Source organism: Nanorana parkeri, unplaced genomic scaffold (genome assembly GCF_000935625.1).
Source record: "Nanorana parkeri isolate BGI_ZX_2015 unplaced genomic scaffold, ASM93562v1 scaffold63, whole genome shotgun sequence".
In the NCBI taxonomy this organism is placed as follows: Eukaryota; Metazoa; Chordata; class Amphibia; order Anura; family Dicroglossidae; genus Nanorana; species Nanorana parkeri.
The window spans coordinates 2,776,839-2,798,048 of NW_017306331.1; the positions used below are offsets into that span (position 1 = coordinate 2,776,839).

Genomic DNA, 21,210 nt, shown 5'->3' on the forward strand with positions numbered 1-21,210 from the left:
CATAACTGGGGACACATAGTACTATGTGTCCCCAGTTATTTACAAACACCGGAGTGATCAGACGATCGCTCCGGTGTTTGCTCTGCACAGAGGGATCGTTAAATATCATTGATATTTAACGATCCCCCACTCGGCCACGCTACACAGAGCCGCTGTCATCCAAAAACTGACAGGATGACAGCGGCTCGGATCGGAACACCGCTCGGCCATCCTGAATTGCGGCCAGCCGCCGCTCGTTCCCGGGACCCCCCGCCTGTGATTTTTTTACGGATCCCCGCTGCCACAGACCCTACAAGCAGTGGGGATCCATGGAGTCTCTCATCCCTCCCTGGGATGGCTCCAGGGAGGGATGAGAGACTCCAGATGCCGGGGAGGGGGAGGCGCCCGGTATTTTTGAAAATAGCGGTCATCAGCGGCTTGTGAGCCACTGATGACAGCTATTAATTTAAAGGGGACAGTCTGCTGAACAGTTCTACTATAAGCTTATAGTAGAACTGTAAATGCCAGGTCCGTACGGCATACTGAGCTGGCCAGCTGGAAGCACTTTTGTAGCTCCGTATGCCGTACGTCCTTGGCAGCGAAAGGGTTAAAGCTGGACCCTCAAAAAATGTTCTATTTAGATACTGCACTGGGTATATAAGATCTTCTTGTGAATGAAGCAGGTATGTGACATGACCTCTCCTCCATTCACAGAATGCCTTGTATGTTGTGAAAAGGCCCTCAACACACAGTCTACATGTTATTAGGGCTAGTGCAATATATACAATAAACATTTTTCCAGCTTAAAGACACATACCCAGAAGAAGCATGCTGCCAGTGAACCTCACATGCACCCTTTTGGTTCAATGACTTAGAAGGTATGTTATTCACTAAAGAGTGAGAAGTTAGGTGAAGTGAACATACTAGACCAAAATAGATGATTTGGAGAAATGCTCAGATTCCGCTTTCTTTCCAGTTCAGCTTTGTTGTCCTAGATTGTTCCCTTCTCCAAACTCTTCACCCTATGTGAACAACCCTGTAAATCTTTTAGATCAACATTATAGGCAGTTGAAGTGGAACTCTGGGAAAACATTTCTGATTTGTGCAGCATACAAAGAAGTTGCCTCTAATGATGATTATGTTAGGTCTAGAGTTGTGCCATGTGAGGTACAAATTCTAGTTTCATTCATGCCGGAAAGCACAGCCAGAGCTATACTTCCATAGCTGCAGTTCTCTCATTTACTTGCCCCTCCTCTCCTTTTGGCCATTCATAAATGTCTTCTATTCTGTTCACAAAATACAAGGGGGGGAAATGATAAAATCTGGGGCAGCTGTGCATAGCAATGAATCATCTTCTGTCTAAGTTTCTTCAGTTAAAGAAGAACTCTGGCCGGAATTATACTTAAACCCTTGCAGTGGAGTTACCCCCGCACTGCAATGGTTAAGTGCTCAACTTAGTTGAAGGACGAAAATAAGAAAAAGTTATATTCACCTAGACCTCACACCTGGTGTGCTGTTAGACCAGGCCCTGGAGCGTCTATCCCCTCTGCTGTAACGATGGTATGTCCCTCGGCGGTCTATACACTGTATAGGACGTGATGACTCACAGGACCTTAGGCCTCTGGAGCGGAGGGGGAGAGAGGCTCCCGGGACTTGTGTAACAGCCAGCTGGCTGCAAGGGTTAAAAATAATTCTGTCCAGAGTTCTTCTTTAAATGTACAAACTGAAGATTGAAGCTGATTGGTTACCATGTACAACTGCTTCAGATTTGATAAATCCCCCTCAATGCATTCTGTAAATAGACAAGGGGAGAGTTTGTCTTTAAGCGGGCCCTCCTCTCTCTTTGTCCATTCACTGAATGCCTTGTATTTTGTGAACAGAATACAAGACATTCTGTGAATGGACAAGGGGACTGTAAACTACATGTTCTTGACTGGCTTTTCTACCTAGCATGTTTGCATGTTCTCCCTGTACTTGCATAAGTTTTCTCCCACACTCCAAAAGACTTGCTAATTGGCTTGTGTGCAAAATTGACCCTACTATGATTTTCTGCTGAGCCCACCCAATATGGCTGCCCCACCATCTGCCCCAACACAGATATAGTGCTGGGTCTGCAGGGAAAAAATAGCGCAATATAGATTATTAAGGGTGTGATGGACTTTGCTGATGATCTGCACATGGTGGTGCTTACTACAGGGAAGTGAACATGTGTTTGTTCACATGTACCTTAATTTGCAAATGTCTTTGCTTTGTGCATGAAATGAAATGAACAATTTCTGTTTGCCTTAGTAAATCCCTCTTGAATGAAAAAGAAAGAAAGACGTTAGGGCCCATTCTTACCATTGCGTTGTGTTGTCACACATACTTCAATGTGTTTTTGTGTTGTGTTAAGGCAACCTATTTGTTGTATGTGTGGCTCCTCGATTGGACAGACTGACTCCTGAATTCCACATTAACGTATCCACTCTGGTGGGAATGGACCCTTAAGGTGCCCATACACACGTTTGCAGTGATCGGAAGCCCGCCCCTCACTGCGGTCATCGGAAGCCCGCCCCTAAGCGGGGCAGGCTTTCGATGATCGCAAGTACGATCTGCCTGTCCAAGATGGGCAGATCGTACAAGCTTTTAATAAGCTTACGACCATCGCAAGACAAAAGTCTTGCGATGGTCGTAAGGTGTATGGGCACCTTTAGGCTAACCAAAATCTGCTGTTTTTCTTATACAGTTTCCTGTAGAAGAACTTTCTTTTGGTCACTTATCTTTGCAGTTCTGCATTCCACAGCACTATACAACAGCTTGGAATCATTCAAATCTTTTCCTTCTCCCAAACGAGTTTACAGTTCAATATCCCTACAGTGGTCATGCAGGCACAGGCGTGTTCCATCCAGTTAACCTCCCAACATATATTGTGGGGGGAAACTCAGTGTGAGCTTGAGAACAACATGCAAGCCCTTTGCAGAGAGTTACACAGGTGGGAATAAATTCTAGGACGCCACACAAAAGCACAAACCACTTAGCCACCATGTAACTAATATACAAATTAGATTAGTCCCCTCAAATTATTTGTTGTCTTTATATATCCTGGTTTTTGTCAGATGAGGATTCTGTTTGAATCAGTGGAAATGTGTCACAATCCAGTTTCCCTTGCACATCTAGGCAACTAGTACTGTACAGTTAAGTATAACATCTAATATTATTTCTTATTGTCTTTGCTTCCTGACTCAGATCTCTCCAGTCACTGGGATGTCGGCAATGAAAATGCGATGAAATGAAAGTTGGGTTATATATAAGAGCAGCGGTGTTGCATCTTGGGAACTGGTCACAACTGAAAACTGTTCAAAAGAAACTTTGTCTGGCATCTTTTACAAACCTCTACACGCAATACTTAGGGATTCGACCCTACAGGAGTCAGCTCCCCTATCAAGTTTGTATCAGAATAAACAAACATTGACTAAGCAAGTAGTGAGCCATAGTGTCTCAGTGAGATATCTCTTAATTTGCACATGTATTAAATAGCAGGCACTAGCTTCTATTAGAGCCCCTCTAGGAGAGCATAAAACTGGAGCATTCCCATATTCAAACAAAGCCTAGCTCCTGGGTTCGCCAGCTCTGGCCCCCATCTCTTGCACCTTATTAGTGGCCCATGACTTATTGCTTCACTGCATTGTGCTCTATAGGAAGATATAATTGCTGTATTCTGTATTTTGGTTATTTAGGCTCTTTTAGATTCAGAGAGAAAACAATGGCAGATGTCATCTATGAAATACAAAGATTTAGCTGCGATTTTCAAGAAGCGACTCGACAATATTCACCTCACTAGTCTCGTGAGAGCAGAGCAGGAGATGGTGAGTAAAACTGAAAATGACTTATGTTCTGATGTGTCTGGGTTTTTTTCCAAAATGATTTGCTGTTGTAGCTGTTTTTCAAAGAATGACACCATCACTTGGCCTTTGTATGTAGATCATGTTTATTTGGAGGTTTCACATCACTGACCTCTGTAGCTGCTGTCACTGTGGAGCAATTCATCCCTGACGTTGACAGCAGAATTACTGAAATCTAATCTAGTCATTCTCTGAGCAGCTTGGTTCCCCTTGCTCACCTTCCCAGCAGTAACTCAGGAGCCTTCCAGCCTTCTAATCTCTGAAGTAAAAACAGAGCAGCGCTATGGGACTGGGAGCTTTGTAAGCTGAGCTGCTGTGAGAAAGGCTTTCTGTGCTTCTCTAGTGAGTTTTGAGGATTGATTGCTCCTCAGTACCTGAAGCTACAGAGGTCAGTGAGGGCTAGTTTTAACATCCATTTAATGCTGGTTAAGAATATGTTGAATGTCCATAGCCTGGTCACAGGTTTACAAACTTTACGTTAAACTATAACTCCACTTTCATTGAAGAAGAAAAATCTGGTTAGTTACATACATTTCAAGAAATCTAACAAAAGTTAAAAAATATGTTTTTGCCAGTTTCAGAGTCATACCCGATTGCGCATCAAAGTGTAAAGCTGATGTTATATGGATGATTCTGCTACTAGCAAAACATCACCAGCGGCAAAGTCACACAGGAGAGGTTTCACTTAGTTCTGTGGAATTGCTCCCTCACTGGTCCTAAACGCTATCTAGTCTTGCTAGTGACAGGTCAGTGAGGGAGTGACATCTGTCTGGCCCTAAGGCCCCATTCACTACAGGGCGGTTGCGGATCAGAAGGGAGGTTTCGGGCGTTTTTAATTGCGTATCAGCTCTGAAATGCAATAAAAAATGCCCAAACCCAGCTGTATGTAAACCGCACTGATCAGCGTGGCAAAAAAGGGTCAGGGAGCAATTCACGGTTCCCATAGCAATGTATGGGATCGTTCATGTCGGCCAAACTGCCCTGGTGTGAACGAGACCTAAAAGTGAGGGAGTGATTACAAAGACTGGCAGGTATGATCGCCCATGTGATATCAGCCCAAAGATGAATTTTTAATAACATTTCTTTGCAAAATGGCTAGTATAGCTATCATAAATGTTGTGCTACAAACGTGCAGTAACCTTTAAACAGGCTCTTGAACAAAGCAAAACACTGATTAGGTTCTGAAAGAAGCAGCCATTTCACAACTCATGTGGTGTATCAGTTCTAGGGCACTGACTGAAATAGGTTGAGGTTCACTTGCAAAAGAACCTAATGAAACAGATGTTATGCTTCTTGATAGACTTTACGAATTAGAAATACTTGTCTATAAACATAAAATACTCCAAAAAAGTTAGGCCTTAGCTGTATTTTATCTTTGAGGTCCTGGCAAAAACGTCTGTTGGTTTTACGATTTTTGTTTTGGTAAGGCGTACATTTTATCACGTTACCTCTATGTTTTTCAGTGTCATTCATTTTAAATGGAATCACAATTGACCTGATATTAAGGGCACCCCAATGCACAGATCTGAACCATCTGTGTGTATTGGGAGGGTTTAAATATCCTTTAAACTGATATCAAACTGACGCTATAAACAAAGGCCCTGAGAGAGCAGGAGGGCCATATTGGTCAATTACATCACTGTGTTCCTCAAGTTGGCAAGTCCTGCCTGCCATTTCATACTACTTTGATGATTAATAATATTTTAAAATGTAAAAAGGCTGTCCGTTTGGTACATTTATTTACCTTTTTAGTAGAATTTGGAGAGTCAAATCACAAATTGTCTTCCTATCATTCTCAGGGTTTCCGGCAGTGAGATCTCTACACTTGTGTCGGCCAATATGATGTTTTTTTCTTCTGTTTTATCCCTCTAAAACAGGGGCAGGGAGCTTGCTGCTGGAGAGCTGTAAGAATTTAGTAGGTGATGTAGCCCGCTTTTAACTGGAATATCAGTTTTTGTGCACTTAAAGTGGACTTGACCTCAAAAAGTGAAGATTACCTATGGTATAGGGAACATCTAGAAATGTGAATTGTGACTAAGCTGAATCTTGAAAGACCTTTTGTCTTGAATTCCCCATCATAAAAAGCAGTTCTGTTTGTGAGTGTGCCTAGACACTCCTGTGCTTACAGCCTCATTGCTGTATACCTGCAGTGTGAGATCTAAGACACTGCTGCCTTTAACTGCTAGCCTCAGGGGATTCGAAGTGAGATTTGGTGATGTCACTATTGAGCTGCTCACTGTTCTCCTTGCTGGAGGCTCTGACATAAGGAAGCAAAGCCCTGCCTCTATCAAGATGGCCACCTCCACAGAGGCACAGTGCAGGGCAAGGCGTGGTAAGTCAGTAATGGGTAAAAGATCAGATCTATAGGGAAACCACAGGCAATACTAGTGACTAGTCCTTTACCCCCTGCCTGACTTTTTTTAGTACAACTTTTAGAGTTTAGCTTCTCTCTGTGTGTATGTATGTACTGTGTGTAAATGTCATCATGTTTTCATTCACAGATTACTCGCGGGGATTATGGGTATTTTGAAGAGGACAACTGTGTATATCGCTTTCTTAAAACTGCAGGTAATACAGCTATATTTGTACTGTATGTAACAATGTATACTCAAAAGAATGTTATGTTACTCTTATGTCTTTGTCCACCACCCTTTAACCAGTTGACATCCGCGGTGTTAAACCCCCTTCCCATCCAGGCCATTTTTATTAGGCTTATTTAAGAGGGCAAAGAGGAATAAAGAGCAGTGCTCCATAGAAACCAATCAACAATCGCTTTTTTTGAGAGTAGAATTCTCTTTGATAGTTGTAGATTTTGGTACTTTTCTTAGTAATGTGTGTGTTTTTAAGAACCTTAGACAGCAGTGCTTACACCTACATGGTCCCTTTATCAAAATTCAACTGCAGTTTTGAACAACCCTCTGACTGTAAAATGTTTTTAAGGTGCATATGGCGCTAACAGTTCCTGAGATACGGAATGACTGTTTGGCTCCTCCACCTTCTCTGCATGTCACTGTAGGCAGCTGATTCATACAACATTAAATCCTTAAATGTCACCTACTAGACTGTGCTGTGCATGTATGATCTGCTGCAGTAGTAGGAATCCATGGACCTAGATATGGTGGGATGCTGGAATTCACAGAGCTCCTTTATTTATCTTCCGAGAGAACAGCCATAACTCCAGTAACTGATTGTTCTGGTTTGTCGAAGGATCCCACACTGCACATTGAATTATTGAGCTGATCTACAGTAAATTTGTACACAATTACAAACATAATCTGATAACCCTGAAAACTTCATATTTTGCCTACATCTAGTCTGGGCCCTAACCAGTTCTCGTTGGTCTATTTTTTGCAGGTGAAGGGAGCCTAGAGCTATTGTTTTCTCCTGAAGATGTAGGGCTGCATAGAAGCTTGGTTCAACGCATTCGGGTTTCATCCCAGCAAACCTTTTTGGCAGTTGCCTTGAAAGACTTTGACCACGAAGACTCAAAATGCTATGTTGTAAATCTGGAAAGCACTCCAGAATTGGTACACATTATTTCCAATATTTTCAGTTTTGGTAAGTCAGCTTGTGTGCTTACATCAATTAGCAAAAATATGCACACCCTTGATCACTTCTCTTTCAAATCCTATACTGACAATTTGTTTTTTGAAACTTTTCCTCCTATGGCTCATAATTATTTAACGAGATTACCAGTCATCCTTTTGTACCAGTAGCGCAGAAGTGAGATGGCAAAAGGCATATCAAGTGCTAGCTTACGTAGTAAAGTATATATTTGAAAAAAAAGACCCCAATGTTTGTGATCCCCATGAAGCTCTGCAGGTTTGCTAAAGGTACATTTAGACACCTGTATGTCTCCTCTGTACAGGCATATGTCTTGTGTAGTGGGATTTTGATATTAATCCATATATTTCATATCGATATTGATCAGCATACACTATTATTAATATTATTTTAGTTAGGTTACTGAAAGTTTAAGCCTTGCAGAGCATTTTACATATAATAGATACAATTACTGTGAATCCTCTACTTTTATAATAGCAATGTATTGTAGATAAGTATACTGTTAGTCCTGCTTGTATATAATGTACAATTAATAGTGTCTGGACTTATAGTGGAAACATCATATATACATGTATAATGAGTTGTATGAACAAACAACATGTGGAACATTTAGCTTTGTTGCGCAAGGTAACATTAAGTCATTGTAGATAGAGGTAACTAGAGTTCATGCAGAACCTTTAGGCCTTATAGGTCAAGGTAACAAGGGAAATAAAGAAAGTCATAAACATGTTTTCTGACCTTGGCTTAAGGAACAACAGATTCAGTGCCAAGACAGTTTTCCTCTGTCTTTGATGTGAGGGAGGCTTATCAAGACAAGAAGACCCGTCTAATGTTCTTGACACGAATAAACCTACTTTTCGGAGATCTTCCTCATATCCATACTCTGTTCTGCTTCACATGAGAGAAGAACGTGTGCTGTTATCACGACCACTCTTCTGGATAAACCTAGTTATACAACTATCATCCTAATGCTTTAATCTCAACTCTTTTTAATATCACATTATCACTGTACCAAAACTGCACTTGAAAATATCACAGGTGTCTGTGTCCCATAATTTGCTGCACAAAACTGCAAATAGGCCCTATAGAAAATATAAATTAAATCAAACATTGTGTTCAAACCTTAAAGAAAAAGCTGCAGGTGTATCAGACAATAGACCTACTTTGCTTAGTCTTCTGCAGCATATGTTAATTATATACAGTATACATTTTTGTTTTCTACAGAGTGGGTTAATGACCATGTTCTGTTTCACTCGAGACTGGAGAACCTTCAGTGCCGTTCTGTGTATATGACAGATATACGCAATAGAAGAACTACTAAGCTTGTTTACATGGAACAGGATCCCAGGTAACTCAGGATGCAGTGGCCAATATACGTTTCAGAACTTGTTTTTTTAAAAGATTGAAAGTCCTGTGTAACAATTCATGCTCTGACAATTGTTAGCAAGGAAAATCTGTGCCCCTCTAATCCTTATCTCATTAAGTTACCTAGAACTTCATTTCCCTAACCACCAATGGGGCCTCACCTGCTTACATCCTTCCTGTGCAATGAGAGTTTCTCATTGTCCAGTAAAGGAGTTGTCATTGGATAAAGGGAATAGCAGGGTCTGGCTTTGTTGTGTTGTGAGGTAACACCAAAGTTGGGCAAGCTGAACCGTTATTAACAAATTAAAACCAGGAGCGGAGTCGTGCACAGTAAACCTTTTAAAGTTATCAAATGATTATAGCAGATACCTTGTGCCAGCTCTTATGCTGAATTTTTACATTTAGAAATGTTGAATTAGCCAACAGGTTCACTTTACACTTTGAATGTATGCCGTTTTTAGGATAAACAAATAAAATGAGGCCAATATAGAATATTTTGAATTACATCTAAAGACTCCTGTGTGACAGTCCAAACAGATCCCGAATCCCTTCACTATGTTATACACACATCTCATACAATAACATTTAAAAAAGTGTTCTTTATTCCTTTACATCCCCCTCCCAGACAGCTCTGCGTGGGAGGGTTTAAACAACCGAGATAGTGCTGTCAATCCAGAAAGAGGTGGGCAGGTCTAGGGGTGGCCAGGTGCTGATTGAAAACCTACAGGCTTATGTATCTGCAGTGACAATGCTGATAGCCACCCTCATCCTCCTTGCAATGTCTTCTCATCCCACTGTAGTGGAAGCAGGCTAAGCCTACATGAGGGTGACAGTGCTGCTCTCGATTCAGAAGCAGTTCAGCATTATTGTCATCTCATCATTAGGTGGACTTCACTAGCAAGATCACCAGTTATCTGCGAGACTTTGAAGCGGGACTAAGGAAAACTTCACTTACAATTGAGTGTTTCAAGCACATTTTTTAATGGTAACCCATAGTTATAGTTTAAAGTGTATTTGCACTTTGGCAGCCGATTTGGGATAACACCTATTTTATATTTGCTACATGTTCCCATTCACATAGAATAAGCTAAAAAAATGCAGGTTTAATACTTTTACTTGGGTTAGGGTTTCTTGGCTTCTTAAGGGTAAAAATTAGATTTTCCTTTCAAATATTATGAGGGGTTGTGATGGGGTTAAAGGATTAGAACCTTGGCTTTTCCATTGTATTTGAATGAAGGTAACGAGAGAAATACAACCCAAAAATGTCAGTCTTTCTATAAGGACAGATCACTGTGAAGATGCTGAGATAAACTTGGAATCAGGCATGTTGCTTGCTGCAACAAAACATCTAAAAGGTAACTTTGTGTGAATAGGAACACATAACAAACATATAGAGGGGGTTTTCTCGAATTTGACTGCAAACTGTAAATTTACGTTAAAAAGGCTTTTATTACACTGTTGTTTCTATTATGTAATTGCTGAATTAATTTTGCATTGTTAGGTTTTTTGTCGATCTCTACCTGACCAGAGACCGCCACTTCCTCACCATCAACAGTAACAGTAAAACCACCTCTGAGGTCTGGCTAGTAGACTGTAATTGTCCTTTTCAATCCCCTGTGCTGGTACAGCAAAGAGTGCCAGGTGCAATTTACCATGTTGAACACAGCAATGGGCATCTCTATATTCTGACAACTCATGGAGAGCCTGCCGAGTACAAGGTAAATATCTTTCATAGATTCAGAGGGGTTGTAAGTGAATAAAGTGAAGCTACAATAAAGATGTTAACGCTTAATTAGGTATTTGGTCCACTCTGCTTTAGTAACAATCATGTTCACACTCTTCCTTGCAATGCTGAGCTCTTGCCTGCCCTTCCCTCTATCCTGCTCTGTGCCCGTCACTATGATGGGTGGCCATAGTGGCCAGGAGGAACTTGTGATAGGTGTGGTAGGGGGCAAGCCAGCAACTGGACATTGCCAGGAAGTGTTGAAACATTCTTGTTATAGTACCCTGGGTTCTGAAGACTACATGTAAAGGTATGTGCAGGAAGTGCTTGGTGCCTGCATTGCAGTCCTGGGCCCTGTTCAGTACTTTTTCTTTGGTACGGATTACTTTAAATATTTCATTAAACATTGAAAACACAGCAAATAAATAATAAATGTCAAGTATAAAGCCAAAATTGCCATTTAAAAAGTCGTTCCTGTAGATGTTGGCCCCATTCGGCCTGCATGGTTTGTGGATTCTCTGGCAGATGTATGCACCTGAGACCTGCATTTTTTACCCATAGTTTTTATTGGATGGTAGGACTGAGTGCTAAGAAGTCTGTATAGTGAAGTTGTAATGAAGAACCCTTAAAACAGAATTCCAGGGGGAAAAAAAAATATTATTACCTTTTGCAGTGGAGCTACCCCCGCATCGCAAGGGTTAAGAGCTCGTTTCTCTAGGGAGGGAAAAAACAGATATACTCATCCGATCCTTGGAGCCAGCTGGCCGTGACAGCACTCCGTCCAGCCTTCCTCCATTGCACTGATGGAATGTCCTTCGGCGTCTTCACGTCCAATACACAGTGTATTGGACTTGGTGATTTATGGGACCTTAGACCGCTGCAACAGAGGGGGAGAGAGGATCCAGGGATCGGTAGGAAGACAGCTAAAGGAAGACAGCTCAGAGGATCAGGTGAGTATAACTTTGTTAATTTCCTCCCTAGACCAAAATGAGAATTTAATAATTGCAGTGCCAGGGTAGCCCCACTGCAAGGGTTAATTATAATTTCCCTGGAGTCCTTGCATGCTTTTAAATGCTTATGTCTTCTTTAATGCTTAGGAAATATTGACTAGAGTAGAAAAATATTGTGGCGAACAGCGAGTGTATCCAATCAAATGCAGTCAAGGTCCAGGTATTCAGGGAGCCACAGGTGCTGACTTTCTAAATATAGTAGCTGGCAGGGGGGATTCCTTCGCCCACGCTGTTTATCATGGGTGGGAGAATCCAGTGATTTCTCTTGTTTAGCCCTTGGGGTTGAATGAGAGAAATCTAAGCATCATCTCTGAATTGGTGCTGACACTGTCCTTCCTTCTGGAAGGTGATTACTTTTGTTCCCCATGGTCCCTGTGTGTGTTGTAAAGTAGCCACCGCTCCAAGCTCTCTCCTGTGATGGACTATATTCTCACGTTTAGTTTACTCATTTGTATTGAGATTGTAGTCCATCACAGGAGTGAGCTTTGGGAACAAAAGTAATCACCCTCCAGAAGGAAGGACAGTGGCGGCACCAATTCAGAGATCATTTGAGGATCTACAGCCGAGTGATACACAAATACGATACATTGTTGTAAATAGTTAGGGTACTTGAATGCATTTTTAAGATTTAACTCCTGACTTTACTGTCACTTTAGCGTAATGTTGGTACTTCTGTACATTAGTAGGGTCACATTTGCAGAATGTTGTGTTTGGCTATATTTGTAAATGTATGCAATAAATTCCTCTGCCTTAAATATGTTTTATAAACACATTTCATTTAGCTTCCCACTTTTACTGACTGGTAGAAGTGAATGATTATGTTCGGCTATAAATTAAGCACTGACTATTCCCTCTGCCTGTTGTTGATGCAGTTAATGAAGGCTTCTGTCAATAGCTCTATAAAACAATGGAAGCCAATTTATCAAGTAAAGCCACATTCCCGATTGGTGGACATGGAGATCATTAAAGATCACTGCGTCATGTTCGTGAAACGACACAATGAGCTTCATATGGACGTGACTTCCTTATCCAGCGAGATGCTGTGCCACTCAATGAAGGTAAGCTTTGCCTTTGGGGCTTATTTTATAGAATATACAGATACAGATTTTAATGCGCCAAAAACTAAGGCTAGCCATACACTTAGAGTTTCTCATCCGCAGGGGGAACGAGAGAAATCACTCAATTCCCCCATTCATGCTAAACATCGGTGAAGGAGATATCGGCACTGACAGCTATGGTTTTCAAACAGTCAACGCCCAACGCTGTGTGTACCAAAACATTAACTTCATCTGATTGGACGCGTGTGTGTCTGTGTGTGTAGCACAATGGTTTAGCTCATTGTGCTGCTTTTTCCTCTCCCAGTCTGGGCACTGCTGTACAGGGGCTGCAAGAGGATGATACCAAATCAAATCCAGGTACTTACACTGTAAGTGTATTGTTTAAAAAAATACATTGAATGACATAATGATTGCACAGCTTCATTTATTTGGGTTTATTTATATCTGGAGTGCAGCTTTAAGGCTTACACGTAATGACTAAGGTGAAAGTAAAAGAAACAAGCTGCAAGTCTTGTCTTTCAGGGTTAACGGTTAGTTAACCCTGAAAGGGTTCAGGGTTAACGTATGTGGTCTGTAATCATGAAAACACATTGTTATATTTGCAAACATGCTAGATTTCCTGAGCTCTATAAAGCAGCTCTGGTTTGTAGATGGTTGACCATCTGGTGTCTGCTCAGTGTATGGTGAATAAAACTGGAGGATTGACCTCACAGTCCAGTACATATAACATTTACAGCACAGTGGCATAGTGGTTAGCACTTTTGCATTGTAGCACTGGGGGTCCCTGGTTCAAATCCCAGGCAGGACACCACCTGCAAGGAGTTTGCACGTTCACCCTGTACTTGTATGGGTTTCCTCCGGGTACCCCGGTTTCTGCCCACACATTTCAAAGACATGCTGGTAGATTAATTGGCTCCTGTCTAAATTAGCCCAAGTATGTATGCATGTGAGATAGGGACCTTAGATTGTGAGCTCCTTAAGGGCAGGGAGTGATATGAATATGCATGTAAATAGGGCTGCAACAACTAATCGATTATGGGAAGTGTGTGTGCGTGATTTTGAATGCAACCAATCAATTAGTTGACAAAAAAACAATCGGGCAACAAATCCATTATGTTAATGATCGTTAGCTGCAGCCCTACATGTAAAGCGCTGTGTAAATTGTCGGCACTATATAAAATACCTGTAAAAAATAGTTGCAGACAAGGAGCTTTTTTTTATCTACTGAGAGGCCGTGTGAGTTTCTTTTGCTATAAAAGCTTCTTTCTGTCTGTCAGCATTTTTTCTCTGTACACTGAGCTTCACATGCACAGGCTCAGCAAGATTCTTGACAAAATTAAGTAACTCCTGTGCTCATGTGCCGGAGTGATGTCTTTGGGGTCCGGCCAGTCAAGCAGCCGAAGAATCAGAACCTGGAAGCACTGGCAATGGAGGAGTGCAGCGCTGGAGGGTATCGGTCTGACAGATAAGTCTGCCATAATCTGCTAACATGCTAAACACACGAGCACATTATGGCTAAAAGCTTCAGAGGGAGCTTTTCTCCCCCTTTATTTATTGGGGTAGATTCCCACAAACAGTGAAGGCTGGATCACAGGTCTGGCTGAACTGAACTGTAAATCAATAGTGAAACAAGAGATTTCACATATATGTATTTTACCATGTAATTATTAGTCTGCCTGGAGGTCAGCTTTGCAGTTGTTGCTGGCATAGCCATCACTGTAATCTAGGGGTGTTTGCCTCTCATTCACACATGCGGCATGAATCCCAGGCGTCCTGTTCAGATGTGGCCGTTGTGCCCATTAAAGTAAATTACAGGGTAAGAGGCTGCATAGATGGTTGTCCCTGGATCCAGGATAGATGCGCCCACTGTCACCCTGTCATTTATTTCAATGGGTACAGAGGTCACATCTGAACCAGACACCTAGGATTCCTGCTGCAGGAATTCATAGGTTCTTGGTGCAGCAATCCCTAAACATCCTGTGTGAATGGGGCCTTATAGAACAACTCCAGGAAATATTTTTATTAACCCCTAGCAGTGGGTCTACCCCCCTGCACTGCAAGGGTTAACTGCTCGTTTTCATTATACTCACCTGAACCTTGGAGCCAGTCGACTGTCACATTGCTCCCTCCAGCCTCTCTACTCCTACAATGCAGCGATGGAATGTCCCTCGCTGTCCTCACGTCCTATACACAGGGGAATTTATCATAAGTGGAGCAGACAAAATCTGAAGCAGCTGTGCATGGCAACCAATCAGCTTCTTTCTTCAGTTTGTTCAGTTAAGATTTGAAAATGAAAGAGAGAAGCTGATTGGTTGCCATGCACAGCTGCTCCAGATTTTGCCTGCTCCAGTTTTGATAAATTCCCTTCACAGTGTATAGAACGTGATGACTCTGGGAGACCACTGCAGCAGGGGGAAAAGAGATACTGGAAGGGCCGGTCTAAGAGCAAGCCGGCTCCATGGATCAGGTGAGTATAACTTTTTTATTTTAGTCTCTAGTCTTTAGTCAAAAATGAGCACTTAACCCATGCAGTGCGAGGGTAGCTCCACAGCAAGGGTTAATTAAACTTTTTTTCCCAGAGTTGTTCTTTAAAGCCAGCAATTCACCTGAGGAAACCTGATTTTCTTGGCTTGCTCAGAATGCATGCGGGTACCACTGTGAATCTGAGATTTTTCTCAACAGCTTTCCAATCCCAAAATCTTACGTTTAATTATAAAATACAGGAAAAAGAAAGTGTGTATGAAATATTTAGGGATGCACCGATCTATCGGCCGCCAAAACATATCGTCCGAAAATTGCACTTTTGGCTAAATGCAGAAAGTGCCATTTTCCTGCCGATACAGCGGCGCATCCCTGCTTTCTCTCCTCCCCGCTGGGCGCTGCTCTGTGTCCCAGCGGGGAGGACAGCGCTGTGACAGCCAGCCGAACGTTGCGGGAGGAGAGCGCTGCCGGCTTTCTCCCACACTGCTCAGCCTCCTATCACAGTCCGGCAGAGTGGTGTGTGGGCGGAGACAGCGCTGTCACAGGAGGCTGAGCTCTCCTCCCTACACCGTTCGCTCAGCCTCCTGTGACAGCGCGTGTCAGAGAGGAGAGCAAGGTACAAACACTCAGTGATCGCTGAGTGTTTGTACATAATTGAGGACATGGTATGCTTACTATTTCCTCAATTATAAAAGAATGGGAGTGATCTATATCAACTCCTGGTCATTCATAGTTGTAGTTATAGTAAACATACTATGTCCTCATGTTATGAATGAACAGGAACGCTCAGTAGACATTTCCATTTCGGTGTACCTCTAGAAATATTATGTCATCAAATCATAACGTGTTAACAGCGGTGCAGGCACTAATTTTTTTCCCATCGAACCTATTTTGAATTTGAAGAAAGAAGGCAAAATGAAGTTTCGTCCTTTCAGCGGCTTGCAGAGACTGAATACTGATTTGTCTTTTTTGTTGTTGTTCTTGCTGCACTGAGAAGCCGGCACATAATAGCCTCAAACAACCAAGTGTACGTGTGCTAAAAAAGGGGCATTGTTGTGCTGAATGGGTTTTCTTTAGCTCCCCATTCCAAGGCACCAATTTCAAGTGACTAAATGCTAAAGAGCCAACGTCTAGCACAAGACCGCTAACTGGAATCAAACTGGCTAGATTACCCGAGCGAGTCGGCCAAGGGGCGTATAATCAGAGATAGAGAGGAGGAAATAACAGGACTGAATAGAATTTTTTGCGGAATAAAATGTTACTTAAACAAGATGGAATATTACTCACCGGTGCTGCAAACTCGCCGCTTTACCCCCTAAAAGCATTGCCTGACTCCAGTAATCACAGCCGCCAGCTGAAAATTAACTTTCGATGCAGTCGCGATTATTTTAAATCACAAAGGGACCATAAACGGCATGTACTTGGAACAAATGTCATCTTCTTGTCTGTTCCTCTGAACGGTAATGTTTGGCTTTAGGTGTCCCGCTTTCACGTGACATGCGGAGGTAGAAATTGCTTTCCAGCCCGCACCAAATTTTCCTTTTTCAGTTCAGTTGTATAGCAAGCCTGTCATGAGAAAAAGATGTGAGCTGCAATTGCTGGCCTCTCCTAAAAATGATGGTTGCCTGGCTGTCATGTCGATTCTCAGGCTTCAGTGCCATGTTACTGACGTAGAAGAAGTGCACAGATCTGGAGTCCTGACTACAATGGGTGCATTTCTGTTTCACACGTCTAACCCAGAAAACATTGAGGTCTGAGACAGCTGTGCCGAATACAATATTTACAAGTCGTCATGTTCAACACATCCTAAAATTATAGGGTTCAATGTTTTTCAAAGATGAACTCTGAGCAGATATTTAAAAAAATGCCAGAAAGAAAACAAAATCTGTAAAGCTAAACTCCAGAAACACTGCTAAATATGTATTATATGCTCTTTTACCTGCCAAACCGTTTGTATTAATGTCCATCCAGTCCCGAGATTTACATAGTGCTGCCTGGCAGAGCAGGATAGTTTGGGTTTTTTTTCCCTCAGCTGCAAGTTAGTAACATTCACAGGTCTTGTCCCTACCCCCAGCCTGTGATTGGACAGTGAAAGGAAAATCGATGAGCTAATCTCTCCATCCGCCTATCCGCATGCTCCTTGCACCGCAGCGCACTTGATTGGCTCCTTGGCTTAATTCCCCCTCTTCTAGTCTGAGCATTTTTGTACAGGGATTGCAAGAGGCTGATAGCAAGTCAAAGTCCGGTACCTACACTGCTTGCATTAACAAAAATGGTGAATACAGGGCTGCATTCATTTGTTTTCTGTTTGCCTGGAGTAGAGCTTCAAGCCCCCCCCCCCCCCCCCCCCACCCCGGGGGGGTAGATCAATACAGCCCCCCCCCCCCCCCCTACACATTGGGGGAATTTATGAAAGTGTTTGTAACAACATTTAAAGGACAAAGACTCGCTGCACATGTTTTGTGACATCTCGCAGGATTTCTCAACTGTGCAGTAATTGCATCCAGTATTATTTAAAACCCTCCAAACTGTCGCACATTCTAGAAGTCCTCCTGCTCACTTCCTAAAGAAGAACTCTGGGCAAAAGTTTTATTGAAGAGGAACTTTACCCATATCTTCAAAATAACAACAAACACACCTTTAGAAATGTTTAGTAATAACAATCTATAAACACATACTTCTAGATAATTGCCGGCTTTGTGTTCTTCTCATACCTTATTTTTCTTTCCTTCCACAATCTTCTGACAGCAGCCATTTTTACTAAGGGCTGGTTTCTAGATCTCCCTTTACTTCCTAGAACTCTGGCACATGTGACTAGAGCATGTGACCATGCACATAATCTCGGGAGGAAAATGCTTCTCCCTGAGATCTCATGAGATTACAGATTAGATTTCCTAGCAATGCACTGCTGATGTAACCTTCCCAGGATGCAACGCTTGGGCACGATTACATCATGTGTGCTGAAGTGGCCCAGGAAGTTGACATACACTTTGAATACCCCCAACACTAGATATCCAATTGTGAAAGGGACAACAAATCTACCGCATTAGCCAATCATATAACACCCACATGATCAGACCTGAATGAAAACAACCATTCATTGTAGAAAGACTTCATATGCACTTCCCATCCCTCAACATAGGTAGCACTGATCATCTCCTCCCAATAATTCTCTTCAGTCACGCTAACATGAACCTTTGGCTGAGCCAGACATTCATGTTTATAGCCCTGTAAAGCAGTGGTGATGCTAAGCAGGGTTGGATTTTTCATGCCCTTCCATAGGATGTCTACATACACATTTAGCTTCTAAGCTCATTCAGGCCAGACCCTCTTCTCCCCCATGTCCTGTATTGCCTGAATGTCCTGTATGGATCTTATAATCTGTACGGCTTTGTGTAATATTCTGCACTTTGCAAACAAAAGATAATGGTAAATTACCTTATATGACACTTTCCTGGCTAGTGGAGAAGTGCACCCCTAGTGGCCACAGATCTGTATTTGATTTATGACATTAAAATAATGTCGAGTGAAAAGCCTGTAAAAACATGAAAACCTCAGCAAAATGAATTCCAGATAAATGTTACATTCACGGCTCAAAAAACAAAGCGTGTTACTTTTTACCTTTTACATTTTAGACAGTACACTGCTTATGCAGAGAAGTGCAAGTTGGGGACAAAACAAGTCATCAGCCCTGTCACCGTCACCCCGTTCATTTTCAATAGGTGGAAGAGTAAACATTTTTCCTTTGTAAATGGAATTTGACTTTAAATATCACTTCACAGAGCAAATTTAATTTTGACAAGAAAATCATGACCTGTTTCATAGTTTGCTTTTTAATTGAAATAGTGATTGAATTTCATTATAGTGTTTAAATAAAAAAAGGTTATTAACAAGTTGAGTGCAGCGAACCATTTAAGCTACACCACTGTCAGCGAATGTTTTGTTCTGAGAGCGCAAGTCTTTCTTCAGCTTTGATATCCGTATATATAATTATCATATGAATTGAGGTGAAACAGCTTTGCAGATTAAATCTATCACACGCATTCAAGGATTTTACAAGTCTAAATACGGACATTGAATTTCCAGAGAAATTAGTGTGTTTTGTTCTCTTTTTTTTTATATATATATCTTTATTTCTGTCCAGCTTCCAGCATGGGCCTGTGCAGTTCAATTGGCAGTACACCCAGAACAAAGCACCGATCTCCTCCAGTTTGACCTAGAGTCTCCAGTGTGTCGTCCTGTCACCTTTGCTTATTCAGTACTAGAAAACACTTTGGCGATAGAAGCTGATCATGCTATTGGAAACAACGGGACTTGTCAAGTTATCCATCTGAAAGCGAAAAGCAAGGTTTGTGGTGGTCTACTCATAGATTAGGGACCCTGTCATGATAAAAATATGGAAGCAGCCATTGTCAAACCATTTTGAAAAATAATATAGTTACATAGTTAGTTTTTTTTTTAAAAGATACAAATCCATAGAGTTCAACCAATAAAAAAAAATGAGATGGAGAGGCATCTACAGTCCACATCGGGGCATCAATGGTGCTGCTTCTTAGATACAGCACAGCGTGCAAGGGCTTATGGCCTACACTTGCCATGATGTTGTAGGCCACAAACCCTTGCATGCCGTGCTGTCATGTTTAGATGGTGTTTATATGTATATTCCATGGCATAGAAAGATGAGTTCTTGATGTTCCTCCAAGCACCACCTTCCTTCACCATGCCTCTGTGGATATTCACTTCAGTTTTTAGGGCTTGTGCCCTTAAGAACAATCTACACCTGGGCCCAGTTGCTTTCTGGTCCTGGAATACACTGTTAAGGATAGCTCGATAAGCATCAATTGGACACACTTGATGCTTATCGAGGTATTTTGGTTAAAAAAAAACGAAATAAGCATCAAGTGTGTCCACCCCCTGTGCAGAGACAGCTATAGTCTCCACATGCTCTCCTTTCAGGTCGGTCAATCCCCTTTTGGGCATCTTGCAACCCCACAGATGTACCCCATTTATCCCTTTACTCTCTGCCCTTCAGAGTATATCCTCATGTATAGAATTCGATATTGATTGCTTAGTAATACTTTTGCTTTTAGGTTTAGAGGCTCTATAAAATTTGCTAACGCATCTTGAGAGTAGAAGCAGAGGATGGTAAATGTTAGAGAAGCTATGGAATTCTCTATTCATGCTCTTCAGCTACACAGTTATCAACCAAAATGGGACGGCAGTGTCCTATTAACATTCTGCATTGTCCCAAGTTTGCTGTATATTCCTGGGCATTGTCTGCATGATATATCGATGCTAGTTATGTTTTGTGTTTGACATGTACCCACTTGTTGACAGGATGGCACTTTGGTGCCAATTACTCTTTTCTGTGAAGCGGATGATGGACTCACACAGAGGCCGCTTCTGGTCCATGTGTATGGAGCCTATGGGATGGATTTGAACATGAATTTCAAAGCTGAGAACAAATTGCTGGTTGAAGATGGCTGGATATTGGCTTATTGCCATGTCAGGTAATGTCTTCACAATAAAAATAAATGTGTTACTTCTGTGAAAATCCTTAAAGATGCCCATATTTATTAGCCAAGAATTTTTGTAAGCCTATATATGGGCTGCCTAACAAATTTAGGATGTCAAAACCTAACACAAATATCAGTTGGTTGGGGTGAAAGATGTGGTCATTTACAGGTGAAACTCGAATAATTAGAATATCGTGCAAAGTTCCTTTATTTCACTAATGCAACTTAAAAGGTGAAACTAATATATGAGAGAGACTCATTACATGCAAAGCAAGATAGTTCAAGCCGTGATTTGTCATAATTGTGATGATTATGGCTTACAGCTCATGAAAACCCCAAGAACCCCAAATCCACAACCTCAAAAAAGTAGAATATTACATGCAATCAATAAAACAAGGATTGTATATAGAACAATATAGGATCTCTGAAGCTCTGAAGAGTACAAGCATGCATATGTGCTCGGTACTTGGTTTGGGCCCCTTTTGCAGCAATTACTGCAATTACTTTTGCACGATATTCTAATTATTCGAGTTTCACCTGTAGGTGCCCCTTTGGTAGGCATTCTGTGTACAATCTCATCTAATGTCCTATTATATTCTTATTGTACTGTAGGACTGCACATGTAATGCAGTA

At 41.7% G+C, this 21,210-nt stretch overlaps 1 protein-coding gene across 1 annotated transcript in view; it reads left to right on the top strand.

Annotated features, from left to right (window-relative positions):
* The window catches only part of PREPL (prolyl endopeptidase-like), a 29,197-nt gene that overhangs the window by 1,470 nt on the left and 6,517 nt on the right, over nt 1-21,210 (top strand). Inside the window, exons 2-10 of the mRNA XM_018576286.1 lie at nt 3,271-3,403; nt 3,696-3,824; nt 6,362-6,428; nt 7,215-7,418; nt 8,649-8,772; nt 10,291-10,507; nt 12,395-12,580; nt 19,206-19,409; nt 20,399-20,571. Coding sequence (XP_018431788.1) covers nt 3,271-3,403; nt 3,696-3,824; nt 6,362-6,428; nt 7,215-7,418; nt 8,649-8,772; nt 10,291-10,507; nt 12,395-12,580; nt 19,206-19,409; nt 20,399-20,571 — 1,437 coding nt within the window. The remainder of the gene's footprint in view (nt 1-3,270; nt 3,404-3,695; nt 3,825-6,361; nt 6,429-7,214; nt 7,419-8,648; nt 8,773-10,290; nt 10,508-12,394; nt 12,581-19,205; nt 19,410-20,398; nt 20,572-21,210) is intronic.